Consider the following 14,765-nt stretch of genomic DNA (forward strand, 5'->3'; position numbering starts at 1 on the left):
GCAACAGGTGTGAATGGGACAGGTGCGAATGGGACAGGTGCAAATGGGACAGGTGGGAATGGGACAGGTGTGAAAGCAACAGGTGTGAATGGGACAGGTGCGAATGGGACAGGTGCGAATGGGACAGGTGCGAATGGGACAGGTGTGAATGGGACAGGTGGGAATGGGACAGGTGCGAATGGGACAGGTGCGAATGGGACAGGTGTGAATGGGACAGGTGCGAATGGGACAGGTGCGAATGGGACAGGTGTGAAAGCAACAGGTGTGAATGGGACAGGTGGGAATGGGACAGGTGTGAAAGCAACAGGTGTGAATGGGACAGGTGCGAATGGGACAGGTGCGAATGGGACAGGTGCGAATGGGACAGGTGTGAATGGGACAGGTGGGAATGGGACAGGTGCGAATGGGACAGGTGGGAATGGGACAGGTGCGAATGGGACAGGTGCGAATGGGACAGGTGTGAATGGGACAGGTGGGAATGGGACAGGTGCGAATGGGACAGGTGCGAATGGGACAGGTGTGAATGGGACAGGTGCGAATGGGACAGGTGCGAATGGGACAGGTGTGAAAGCAACAGGTGTGAATGGGACAGGTGGGAATGGGACAGGTGTGAAAGCAACAGGTGCGAATGGGACAGGTGCGAATGGGACAGGTGCGAATGGGACAGGTGCGAATGGGACAGGTGTGAATGGGACAGGTGGGAATGGGACAGGTGCGAATGGGACAGGTGGGAATGGGACAGGTGCGAATGGGACAGGTGCGAATGGGACAGGTGGGAATGGGACAGGTGTGAAAGCAACAGGTGTGAATGGGACAGGTGCGAATGGGACAGGTGCGAATGGGACAGGTGCGAATGGGACAGGTGTGAATGGGACAGGTGGGAATGGGACAGGTGCGAATGGGACAGGTGCGAATGGGACAGGTGTGAAAGCAACAGGTGTGAATGGGACAGGTGGGAATGGGACAGGTGTGAAAGCAACAGGTGTGAATGGGACAGGTGCGAATGGGACAGGTGCGAATGGGACAGGTGTGAATGGGACAGGTGGGAATGGGACAGGTGCGAATGGGACAGGTGGGAATGGGACAGGTGCGAATGGGACAGGTGCGAATGGGACAGGTGCGAATGGGACAGGTGTGAATGGGACACAGTCACTCTGTCAGAGATGGAAAAGAAGGACAAACTCTGGAAACTCAGACGGTGGCTGAATTTATTCAGGGAGAAATGCCTGCAGGTGCCTCCAGACAGTTCTGCTCCCTACTATGCCCAACATTGCAAATTTATAACATTTCCCTAAAAACTTACTAAAATGTAAAAAATCTGAAAACTCCTTAATTTCTACATCAGAGGCCTCCTAAAACAATATCTGAGAGGTCCATTTTTTTTCTATATCTGGGTCTTAGAGGGTTAATTCTTGTAACCTTTATTTAACTCGGTCATTACGCACAAATTCATGTTGACAGTGATGTTCCTGGTGGAATGTTTTCCTCCTGACATGAAACTCTGAAAGATTTCTTTGTTGTAAAGAACTTATTCACTGTGAAGTGAGATAAAGTCATGAAGCTACCTTCTGCCAGCTTCTTCCACAGTCATGTGACATCCACATAATTTCCTCTTTCCTCTGCTGGCTGTTTCATGTGCAGACGAGACTTCATCCTCATTAGAATCTCATCTGCGTCAGACGAAGACTAAAGATGATTCCATTTCTGATTTTCTGTCTCCTCACAGGTAAAATAGATAAATGTTTCTGTTTTGTTTGAATGTAAAACCAAAGCTGAGTTTTGTCTGTTGTCTTGCAGGTTTTTCTCTGCAGCTTCAGGTCCAACAGTTTCCCTCAGATGTGCTCAGAAAGCCAGATGGTAACATTGAGCTTTACTGCAAACACAGACTGAAGGACCACAGAGTGATGCTGTGGTACCTGCAAACACCTGGAGACAAGGCTCTGAAACTCATTGGATATGGATATGGACAGTTCAGCAATGACAGTGTGGAACAGTCATTCAGAAAACATTTCAAACTAACTGGAGATTTGAGAGGAGATGAGAGAAATGGTTTACTAACCATCGTAGATCCAAATCCGCTCGAACACACGGGAACATACTTTTGTGCTGCCAGGGAGGCACACTGCATCAAGCATCCATCAGTTCTGAACAAAAACCTCCTCCTATGGCCTCTTCTTATCTTGTCTCTGAATGTAGGTTAAAGAGCAACCCTCCACCACCATCACCCCACTGCAGACATGCGGCAGTCGCTACATTTTGTGGTTTTACTGCTTGTTTAACACAAATGAAAATATTTGATCATCCCTTCCAGTCCATATATGTCATATTCCTGAGTATATTCCTGAGTCCATATTTATTTTTTCATTTTCATTTGTAGAGAAATTACAATAAAGCACAGACCCATCCATTTTCTAGACCCGCTTAATCCGTCGGTCAGGTCGCGGGGGGCCTGGAGCCTATCCCAGCGGTCATGGGTCAAGAGGCGGGGTACACCTTGGACAGGTTGCCAGTCCATCACAGGCCACACAGAGAAACAACCATGCATGCTCACACTCACTCCTAGGGACAATTTCAGAGACACCAGTAAACCTAACATGCATGTTTTTGGACGGTGGGAGGAAGCCAGAGTACCCGAGAGAACTCATGCATACACGGGGAGAACAAGCAGACTCCACATGGAAAGGCCCCAGGTGGGAGTTCAACCTGGAACCCTCTGCTGTGGGGACGATGGTGCTAACCACCACACCACCGTGCAGCCCTGAAGCTTTTTACTGATACGTAAAGATGGAAGAACTGAGGTGGACTATTTACACCTTTTTCTGTTTTACCTTTTAATTTATCCACCACGAACAATACGTTTACTGTTCTAATTTATTCAGTTTCTTTGCCTGTTTGCAGGAGTTTACCTCAGTAGGGAAAGAAGTGTTTCAGTCTCCATCTGAGCTGCTGAGGGATCCAAACACTGCAGGCAGCCCAACCTCTACACATACAATCCTATCATCACTGATACCGCTCGAGAAAGTTCACTATTGATCCTCTGAGCTGGAAAGATATTTTCAAATTCACAGTTCCTGCATGGACTGTGAGATTCTGCATGACTTGAGTCCAGACGCTGTTCAGGCTTTATAAGGCAGAAACTAGCTGATGACAGACAGGTGGTCTGTAGCAAAAGGGGACTGTAGGATACTTATCAGAAGAACTGGCTTTGTGTTCAGTTTTTGTTTTAAAGGGAAGCAGCTCACACATGCAAAGAGAGTGTGGCTCATTTAAAAACATATGTGGGATTTATTTGAAGTACTAATGAGCGGTCTGCTTCCTCCCTGCAGTTAAAAGCTGTCAGAGTACTCTCAGTTAGGAGAATCTGGGAGAAATTCTGACCAGCGAGATAAGCTGAAAGGCTACTCGTTACCAGGTCACAAAACAAAATTTAAATAAACAACTAAAAGTCAGCTGTGTTATAATCCCAATGGTTATTTGACATATTATGGTCTATACTAATATTTCTGATACATATTAATGAACATATATCATTTTGAGGGAAGCCTTCTTTTAGGTTTATTGCACTATTCTTTAAGTGAACTTTGTGTAATCCTCTGAATCAGCCTCTGTTGTTGAAAACTAGTCATTTACAGCCTTACTTATCAATGGATACCCTGTGTGCAATTTTTTATTCAAGATTAAACAAGTATCAGGACAGCAGGGGGTTTAAAAAGCAGCCATAAGACTGAAAATTTTAAAATCTTCAGGTATTTGTCATGTAATTTTCAGCCAGTCAACAAATCAAGTGAGCCACAGATTGTTTGAGCTCATGTGCACAAGCGTGAAATCTGATGGGTAGTTTTAGTAACTGTCCTGGGTCATGAGCAGGCACTCGCATTGAGAAATCCAACATTGCAGACTGATAACATTGTGCTGGTGTTCATGAATTTATTCATCTTTTCTGATGTGAATGAGCTCACAGACTTAATGGTAACAGGCATTATCTCCATGCTTGTAAGTGGATCCGTGTGTGATAAAGGATGAGAGAAAGTCAAATCTAACGTGTTTGTGTTTAATAGGAGAGACCTTGTGGAGCAGACCGTAATGACTGTTTTACCTGGGATTGCACAATTTGGTGATTATAATTAGAATATAAAGCACAGTACAGCTGAGTCAGGTTTAAACAAATTCAACCAATAGGTGGAGACACAGCCCACTGTACGCAGCTTTTATCATGAGGACGTGGTGATGTATCAAACCAACATCCCATCTTCTCACCATAAATCCTATTCACAGAGCAACTCTTTCCTACATCAGTGCCTGAGAATGCTGTGCAGAGCTTTGGTTTTCTCTTCATCTAGGTTCATCATAAGATGACAGAGCCTCTTCATAATCACTGAAACTGTCACTGACGTGAACAGTCCAAAAATGAGTGTTCACTCTTCTGATGTTTTAAAATCTGCTGTCTCCACAGGTCAGGTGAGCGCTGTGACATTTCAGCAATCTGCTCCCCAGATGGTGAAACTGAGGTCCGCATTAACTGCAGTCATGATTTAACCTGACTCTTACCTCCTTTTTCTCTTTTATATTTTTTATCCAAATGCTTTTATGTTTATAATGTCCTTTATGTTGTTTTTTGCCTTGTTTTGAATAATTTGTGCTGAAGGATGGCTCTGCGGGAGCAGCCTCAATTTCGTTGTACCTCCACAGTACAGTGACAATAAAAGGCTATTCTATTCTATTCTATTCTATTCTATTCTATTCTATTCTATTCTATTCTATTCTATTCTAACAGGAAGCAGTCAACATCCAAAGAAGAGCGTTGGAATGTCCTTCATTAAGCCTGAAGAACTATTCCTGAAATGTAATTACTGAAAATACGAGAAGGTTTTTTTAAGAGGCTTCAGGCTAAGAATAAAGATCCTCAGATGAAATATTGACTTTCAAGCTCATTAGAATAGTACAAACTCTGTATTTGCGTTATATACTGTGTTTCCATTTATGCTTGCACATGTTTCGGTAAATCACTGCATCTATTACTGGTTTTCCCTGCAATATATAAAGAAATGAGAGGTGGCACAAGACCTTTGTATTATATGTATGCAGTAAGATACTTCTGATGGTCTATTGTTTCTTATAAATGAGTGTTTTATGATCTTATTCCAGATGTTTTTCCTCCCAGGAAAAATAAAACTAATCAACTGAATTTTGAGTATTTAATCTGTTCCTTTCAATGCCAGTACACCGGTGTGTAAGTGTTAGTTGTGAGTATTTGTTTCTGATGTCACTTCCTGTCACATCATGTGATCATGTGACCCGGTGCTTTCCCTCTGCTGAACAGAGTGATATTTGTATCAGATGCATCATTCAGCTGAAGACAGCTCATCACTAACATGTTGGTCGCAGTCATTTATCTGGCACTTTTTACACACTCAGGTGGGTGCTGAGTATTAACTCATAATGAACATAATGGCTAAGCAAGACTTGGACGGTTGAGATCCCATCAAATATTTCATATGTGAGTAACTTTGCATTTGTTTGTGTTGAGATGAGACACATTGAAACATTGACCTCCATGTGCTGCAGCTCTCCCTGTTGTAGTCCTTCAGTCTGGAGATCAAACGTCTCCCCCAGGAGCCACGGTGACGTTGGAGTGCAGAATGGGTGAAGGGATTGACATGAGCAGCTACACCATGCTCTGGTACCGACAAAACCACCACCGAGCTCAAGTAGAGTTTCTCATCAAAGAACACGAGAAAACTGTGGGTCGCTTCCACTCGTCTATCGAGGCAACCAAAAACAGCTTTTCTCTTCAAATCACTGAGCTGTTTGTGAACGACAGCAGCACCTACTACTGTGCTACAGTCACAGTGATGCAGCCAGACCAGGCCCTCATACAAATAACAGGACTCTATATATCGCTCACAGGCATGAAGGAGCTGTGGCTTTTTAGACATCAGAATGCGGGTTGTTGCTGAAAAAAGGACTTTTACCCTGTTTGTGAGGACATTTATGGACGATTCTTTTCTTAAGTAAGCAAAAAGAAGATACCATGAGACTTCGTCCTGTACACTTTGATATGAGCAAGCAGCTCGGGTTGAGACAGAACAGATACATGACTGTCATCAGTTCTTGTTCGACAGTTCATGTCAAAAACTTACCAACTTATATAGTGCAGTGAGTTGTCCTTGTGATTCCTTAAATGCTCATAGTTTAAATTTTTAAATGCTTAAAGTCTGCTGCTCCATATAGTCACACAGGCTTTCTCCATCTGTCTCGCTTTGCCAAATCATGGAGTTTAAATATCTATAAAATCATATCATCATTGTCAAATAGTCAAAGTCAAATATGTTCTGTTAAAGCTAACAGGCCAGCCTAATAGTGTTTGATTCAAAACATGACTCCTCCTCAAACATGAATGTGAAACACGCTGTAATACTTAGCTGCGACAGGTTCAAGAATTAGTTGAATGTGCATTAACAACAAAATCCAAGTTTGAATTATGCAGTTATGAATGGAGATATTCGCTTTGTATCCATCTAAACTGCAGGAACTCGAAACACTAACATCCGGGAGAAAAATGTACCAAAAAACTGTTCTGGTAGGGAGGTTTTCTTTCACAAATACCTTTTCAAGCAGGGACTGACGCACCTTGATTCCATTGCATCATTTGTGACAGTGTGGAGGTGGAACGGGGATCAAAGTTAATTTGCCACTGAAGGCCTGCTTCGTGTGTGCTTAGACACATCAAACCAGCATCACAGAATACGCCACTCAAACCAAAGCTTCTGTCACTACTCAGCTGATTCAGTGACAACAGCTTCTGTTTGGCATGTGTGCATTAAGAGGAGGTACAGTGGCGGGTTCCTTGTTGATTGATTTGTGTCAGCAGTTTTGATCCACCAGCTGTGCCAACACTCCAGAGAGTACTGTCGAAGAAGATCGACACACTTGAGCTCACTTACTTTGCTTTACCCACCTTCCACCTCATTGGAAATGCAAAGGCTGAAAGGTTCAGAGCCCTGGGCTGATTACGTTCTGAATACTGTTGGTAAAAATTTATCTTTTGATCTTCAACTGACCATATTTGGACAAAAAGGTCAAGATGGAGAGAGATACTTGAAAGCAGACTGGACAAACTCAGCTCACAATGAAGATCTATTAAATGAGCTATCTGAGGAAGTCCACCAGCATAGTAATCAGAATGAGTGAATGCATCAAACACCATAACAACTTATAGGAAAACGTATTGACTTACACTTTCATGAGGGACTAGGAGTCTGTTCGAGCCTGAGATTTTGTAGATCCATCATCAATATTCACTATCACTGGTACGGAACTTAGAGAGACTTCAAAAGTGAAAGAAGATGTGCAGTAAAATAAAGGACAATCACAAATCAGGAACACGAAGACCACGGTTTGGTTTGTAGTTTTAATCTTCCACGGTAAGAACATTCATATTCAGTTTGAATAAAAACAGAGCAGTGTGTTCCTCATTAAGTTTGTTTTAACTGTCTTTCTTGCTATCCAGATTTATCCATTTTTGTTCAAATCCACTCGCAGTTTTCAGTAAAGGAGACCAGGCTGTAACCTTGCAAATGTCAATGAGATGATGACCAGCATCTGAACACGTTCTGGGACAGACTCAAAAGCTAGAATTTGCTCCTAGCATATTTCATTGGTAAAGATGTGTGGATTACTGAAGCTCCTTCTAATAAAATCCATGCACACCATGTCCCATCACACAGTGCAGTTCCACTCTGCAGATACATCCTGCTGAAGCTGGACATATTTCTATGCCTCCAGTAGGGCGCAGAGGGTCAGGAAGCCTCACCAACTAAAACACAACCTCAGACAAAACCAGGAAGAGGAGAAGGGAAGCAGAAATAGGATTTACTGACACACATCACATTTAGAACAAATCACTAACATTTATTTGCACATATACATCAGGTACAAGAACTGCGTGTTCATAGTCGTGCTTCCACAACACCACAAAGCTGATCTGTTCAGATAAGACAGCAGGTGTCTGCAGGGTGGAGAGTATCTGTCACACTCAAATTTTTGTCCCGGACAGCTTCTCATCATATACACCTTCATTCTTTACTATTTGATTTTGCCATAATTCTGTTCGATGAGGATCGAGTTTAAGAGTCTATCACAGACTGACCTCTACTGGCTTCATGTGGGATTACATTCAAAGTAAAAACAAATGATTTTGTGCTTCAAAATCAATCATCGCACCAATCATTAAGAATTAATACAAGTAAGGTACAGCTTCCTCATAAACATAGTTTATGTGTTTAAACACGCTGATGTTACCACTTCATTGTTGAATGATCACTTAGATAAAACCTTAAATGCACAGAGCGATAGCACAGCACACAGACTGGTAAGATGTGGATTCTATAAAAAAATTCACTTTGTTGGTATGCGTGTTTCACAAGAACATGCTCATTAGAATACTTGATCTAAAAACCTTCTCTCAGCTCCATCTAACCACTGTTGGACACTGAAACGACTCGAAGACAAGATGGCTGATTGCAAAGCAACTCACATTTTACCAAATATTAACATGTTTATGTTGCTATCACTGATAATAAAGTGATAAAATATACAATAAAATGTATCCTGAAATAAGCATTCAGAAGTCAGACATCATTAATCATTCTGATGAACTTGGCGATGTAAGAGATTTAAGTTAAGTTAATAAATACAACGATGTCTCATATAATCTGGTGTCATGAGATGTGACAAACTGTATTTATTCAAACACTTAAGTACACAAGTGAGGTAACTTTATCTGTGTTTTCTCCTCATAATACAAAAAACATCACCCTGTTTTTTCTTTTTTACCATCCTACTTCAGGTCAGTGAGAAATGAAGCATATTATCCTTCATTTCAATATATATATTCAATATGTATAGTATACTATTGTATAATAGCAAATTGTACTCTATATATATATGAAAACTTTAATCAATGGTCACTTTATGATGCAAAATATAAGATCATATTATCACAGATAAAGTCACCTATAACTTTATAATGTAAATAAATTTAAGAGCAGTTTTAAAAATCTGTCACATGTGTCAGCGATTGTCAGACCCTGACAACTGATTGGATGAAGAGCTGTGACCAGCAGAGATGTCACTTCCTCTGAGCAGCTATAAACAAACACCAACAAAAAGCAGCTTCCCTTTTCCTTCCCTCTGTTCTCTCCTCTTTTCTTAGCTGTCACAGAAATAGCAGCAGTCAGGTTGGAGCGCCTCAGACATCAGTCAGCCCGACCTGCACAGCTGCTCTCACACACACACAGATGGAGGCTGAGATAAGGAGAAGCTGGGTGGGGGAGGCAGAGAGGAGAGAGCGAAAGAGACACCAGGTTTTTGTATGATGCTTTTTCACCGTGGGGACAGGGGGGCACGGTGATACAATCCCATAGAGCCGCCGTACAAAAACCTCCTTCCATTAACTTCCATTGTGTAGACGGCTACATGCAACTTAGGAGGCTCAACAGAGCAGAAAAATCATCCATCTGAAGGTGTGTAGGATGCTGGAACAGGTGGCCATTGATTAGTCACTTTATATGTAGATATTTGATCAAAAGGAAGTTTTTTAAGGTCTTGCTGTTCATATGTGGAACATTTGGAAGTTTGCTTTGCTCATCTTGACAAAGACAAAACAAATGTTGACATGATGAAGTTCAGCCTGTATGTTTAAACCCTCTTTATCCTCTGGATTACCAGAGTGTGTCTGAACAGGATGATTCTGGACAGTTTTGGGACTTTTTGGTCGAAGAGACTTTTAGAGTGACACTGGAGCAGAAGCTTACTTTGGAAAAGGAACAAAACTCACTGTTTTGGGTAAGTTGGAGCTCTTACAAGTTCTGCTCACTGTATTAGACTTAAACTGGTGGAAAAGTTGGGATTAAAGTGAAGGAAAAAGCTGTTGTGTTAAAAGAATCTGCATTATTGAGCTGAACTCAGAGCACTGTGACATACACTGATCCTGCTTACTTTGGCCAAGGAACCAAACTGACTGTTTTAGGTAAATATTTCCCTTTAATACTGTGTTTTGGTGGATTACACATTGGTTTAAGCCTTAGTATAGACAGAAGCATCAGTAAAGACTTTTCAGAGATAAATCAGGGAGAGAAAGAGATTCTTGCTCAGTATTGCTGCACTGTGACAATGCAAACGAAGCTTACTTTGGAAAAGGAACCAAACTGACTGTTTTAGGTGAGTGAAGGAGGATTCAAACAAAACTAATGGAACATGATCTTAAACTGTGTCAATGCATAAAGAGACATCACATCCATTGGTATTTACATTTTAAGTCCAGCTCAGGGCTTTTTGATATTAAGCTGCAGCTCTGTGCCACCTATGAAGCTTATTTTGGACAGGGAACAAAACTGACTGTTCTGGGTAAGTAAGACTTCTGAATGTCTTCTCATGAACTCACATGTATTAAATAAGTTACAGTGACATTTTAATGGGAAAAAAGTTAATATAAAAGAGACTATAAAGAAACAAACACTGGTTTGTGATTTAAAGACAAGTAAAATGAAGAAAAAAAGGTTTTCAATGTTAAATAACAGGAAAAATAGGATAGAAATGCAAAGGCGCAAAGTAAAAGCAGCATCTTGGGCTGTTTTGAGCACAGATCATGTGCACTGTGACTCTGGTACTGCTGAAGCTTTCTTCGGTGCAGGAACAAAATTAACTGTTTTAGGTAAGATACACGTTATGCATTAAGTCTGTAAAAAGTTAAGTGGTAGAATGTTTTACTGGAAGGGACATTAACAAACTCAGAGTTCTTCAGCTCACTGGAGTTTCAGTTCAGTGCTTTTTGTTCTGAAGCATAAACGCTGTGTCAGTACGAAGCTTATTTCGGTCAGGGAACTAAACTGACTGTTCTGGGTGAGTAAAACGTCCAAATTTCTTATCATACAAATAACAAGACAAAGAGAATATGTCAAAACCAAGCAGGTTTCTTACTGAGAGAGATGTTGTGTGCGCCATAAACAGCTTGTAAAAAATTAATGTAGATCAGCAGCTGGTGGATTATTTTTAATTCAGGTGAAAGTTGTTTATTGTAAAACTAGAAAGCAAAGAAGTAAAGTCAAATCAGCTGACAAGCTGTTTTCAGCACTGGTCATGTGCACTGTGACTCTGGTGCTTCAGAGGCTTACTTTGGTGGAGGAACAAAGTTAACTGTTTTAGGTAAGAAACACTTTGAAGTTTATTAAATGTTCTGGAGGAATAATTCAATGCTTCTAAAACTTTGAATACACCACAACTTCTGAAGTAGGTCAAGTTAAACTCGTGAGATGCAAAATGGTGAAAAAGCTGGTTTAAATAGAAAGTGTCAGAGAGGCAGCAGGAAGAGTTTTTGTTGCAGTTCAGAGTCTCTGTGCTCCAACAGCGAGGCTTACTTTGGAGCTGGAACTAAACTCACTGTTTTAGGTAAGAAAACACTTTGAAGTTTATTAAATGTTATATAGAAATGATTTCATGAGTCAAAAACATCAAATTCCCCAAAATACTGATGTTTAGAAAGTCAAAGTGTTCACATGTCAAAGAGTGATAATGTTGGAGGAGTTACAAAGTATAACAGATAAAGACAGGCAGCAGGAAGAGTTTTTGTTGCAGTTCAGAGTCTCTGTGCTCCTACAGCGAGGCTTACTTTGGAGCTGGAACTAAACTCACTGTTTTAGGTAAGAAAACTTCCAGCAAACAAACTGAGCTCAGCTCCACTCTTTGGTTATCTGTGAGTCAGAACTATCAGCAACACTTGGAACATAATCAATAGACATTTGATACGACGGCAGTCAGCAAAGTGCATGAATCAAAATGCACATGTTTATTTGTGCCAGTAAAAATGAGCCTTCTTCAGTTAAAGTGCTGCAGCTATAAAACATCTGGCTCTACGCCCAGATTATTAGTCTCAGTCAGTTCTTATCAGCTCTGTGAAACACTGTGAATACACAGTCAGAAGCTCACTTTGGAGCTGGGACTAAACTCACAGTTTTAGGTAAGAAAGTAAAGATTTTCAGTATCTACTAATGTAAAGCACTGACAGAAATAAGGGAAAATCGTTTATTTTGACCTAAACTGAACTTAAATCTCTCTTTAAAATGGCTATAAACTGGTCAGATTTTGTAAAAGCATTGATTTTGAACAAGATTCTTTAGTGTCTTAAGTGTCTGTAAAAGAGCACAAAGACAGTCTGCAGCTCTCAGCGCTGAAACTTCAGCAGTTTTTTATGCAGCTGTTTATCAGTGTGAACAACTTCGAGCCTGCTTACTTTGGCAGAGGCACCAAACTGACTGTACTGGGTAAGAAATGATCAAATCTTGTGTTTCTGAAGCTCTTTCTGCAACCTAAATCTGCTAAATTATTGTTGAGTAAATAATATTTTGGTGTACTTTTTGGGATTGTTATGCTGTTATGTTGTCAGAACTCTGGAAGAAAATGTTAAAAACCTGTGAAAAAAAAAGATACCTATAAAAGTTGTAAAAAGTGTCAAAGTCTGTACAGACATGTAAATCCCTCAGTTCAGTGGAAAAAGGCAACATTTGGGTCAGGCCCCAGACTTTGTTATACCTGTTCAACTGTTGTGTTACTTAATCCGTTAACTTAAAGGCTTCAAAATGTGCAACAAACACTAAAAGTGCTCACAAGAGACAGCAGTGTTTCATTTGCAAAATAGTATTATTTCACTTACTAAATAGAAAGTTACACAGAATAAACGTCTGATAAATTGTGATTGTTTGATAGGACTGAAAATATTCTGGCAGCAAGATTAAATATAAGGTAGTGGTCAGTTTTTCCATGTGAGTCAGCAGTGTGCTCTGGCAGTTATCCTGCTGCTTTTGGAGAAGGAACCAAGCTAACAGTTCTGGGTGAGATCATTACAGTAGTTAACTAAAATACACTTTTATGTGATGAAAACAACTGATGTTCACTGATTCTAACCTACAGAAGTGTTAGGAGCACATTGTCTTCTTGTCTCCAGCAGGAAAACTGCTTTGTGGGTTTCAGGCTTTTAACAATGCAGCTTTGACTGAAATCTGAATGAATTCTTTCCTCTGACTTTTCAGAATCAGGACGTGATCCCACTCCACCAACAGTGAAAGTTCTTCCACCTTCACAAAAAGAGTGCAGAAACAAAAAAGACAGGAAAAGGAAGAAGACCCTGGTCTGTGTGGCGACTGGTTTCTACCCAGACCATGTCAAAGTGTCCTGGACAATCAATGGAGTTGGAAAACCTGAAGGTGTGGCGACGGACAGCGCTGCCGTGCGAGAAGGACAGTTCTACAGAATCACCAGCAGGCTGAGGGTCCCTGCTGATGAGTGGTTTAAACCTGACAATAAATTCACCTGCAACGTCAAATTCTTCGATGGAACAACAAGCACTGACCATGCTGAATCAATTAATGGTGAAACAGGTATGATACCTGCAGGTATTACCTAATCTGAAGCTTTATGCCATGAGAAAATATCTCTCATTGACTAAATTGGTTTTATTCTTCATCAGATGTTTCAGGTGGAGGCATGTCAAGAGGTAAATGTTTTACTTTGTCCACTGAATGTGATGTTAACAGTTTAAACTGCAGTGAACTTTGCTGCTCTGGTCACCAGTCTCCACTAACTGAATGTTTCCTCTTTGACCTCCCTGCAGAGAAATATCTGAGGATCACACAGAGCGCCAAACTCTCCTACGGTGTTTTTATCGTGAAGAGCTGCATCTACGGAGCCTTTGTTAGCTTTTTGGTGTGGAAACTTCAGGTGTGTTAAACATCAACTGCAGCTTACATCAGTTATCCAACTTACACCCTTGTTATTTTAGCATTCACTGTCTTCTATATAAAACCTGCTTTGGGATGGAAGGATTTAAATATGTGAATGAATGAAATCTGATGACTGAAAGGACAATATGTCTGGTCTTTGTGTTGCAGAGTTCAGCAGGAAAACAGAAGAAGTGAAACTGAACTGAGGCCTGGATCTACAATCAGCTGGAGATGGATTATTCTGTTGTGTGTAAATAAAATCTGTAGAACACAGAACACACTGTCTGTGTATTGCTGTGACTTTGCATTCATATGAGAGTTGATCAAATCCTGCTAATATAGAGGAACTATGTGCACATTCTTCTCACAGTATAAAAGCTTTTGTTTCCTGCTTCATTGGCTGTGTTTTCGCTGAACTATTTCCAATTAATGCTTCTTCTAAATAAACACCTGCAAGTTAATCTTCTCAGTCAAGTCGTGTCTCTTTCCTTTTGACTTTTGCATCAACAGCCCATCATCCTACACTGAACATCACTTGTTCCAGAGATAGAGTCAGATATTTTTAGCTGCAGGCTTATCTGACTGTTATTCTGAGAAATCTGTTTTGTTTTCACAATGTTGAAACGTCTCAGCTCAGGAAAATTCTTCATGTCGGTTTAAGTGAGTCATTAGCCAGGCTTTCCAATAAACTCACACAAATTAGAATTTATTCTCCTTCTTCTAACTTGTGAGTAATGTTCTACCCACATGCTTTGGATCCTGAAATGTGTTTTTAATGTAATTAAAGCAGGTTAACTTGAGTTTTCAACTTTGTATGAAAAGATAAGTTCATTTCTATTACTGTAACGTAACAACAGAAGGTTAGGGTCCTCGTGTGTTTGGAGAAGAAGGTCAGAGCTGTTGCTGAAGAAGAAGATTAAGTGGGGCATGAAACCTGCAGAGGAGCAGAGAGCGACAGCAGAGGACAGGATGTGGTCACAGAGCAGCCTG

General features: G+C 40.9%; 1 protein-coding gene across 1 annotated transcript; it reads left to right on the forward strand.

Annotated features, from left to right (window-relative positions):
* The first annotated feature begins 2,643 nt into the window (after positions 1-2,643).
* LOC140270689 (M1-specific T cell receptor beta chain-like) lies at positions 2,644-14,480 on the forward strand. The gene is made up of 8 exons (XM_072365886.1): positions 2,644-2,690; positions 4,454-4,458; positions 5,566-5,907; positions 12,186-12,320; positions 13,086-13,433; positions 13,523-13,549; positions 13,667-13,773; positions 13,944-14,480. The coding sequence occupies exons 1-8, from the start codon at positions 2,644-2,646 to the stop codon at positions 13,968-13,970; spliced, it is 1,038 nt and encodes a 345-aa protein (XP_072221987.1). The 3' UTR covers positions 13,971-14,480.
* The last annotated feature ends 285 nt before the right edge of the window (positions 14,481-14,765 follow it).

Source organism: Leuresthes tenuis, unplaced genomic scaffold, assembly GCF_036924035.1.
Source record: "Leuresthes tenuis unplaced genomic scaffold, fLeuTen1.0.hap1 SCAF_15, whole genome shotgun sequence".
Lineage (NCBI taxonomy): Eukaryota > Metazoa > Chordata > Actinopteri > Atheriniformes > Atherinopsidae > Leuresthes > Leuresthes tenuis.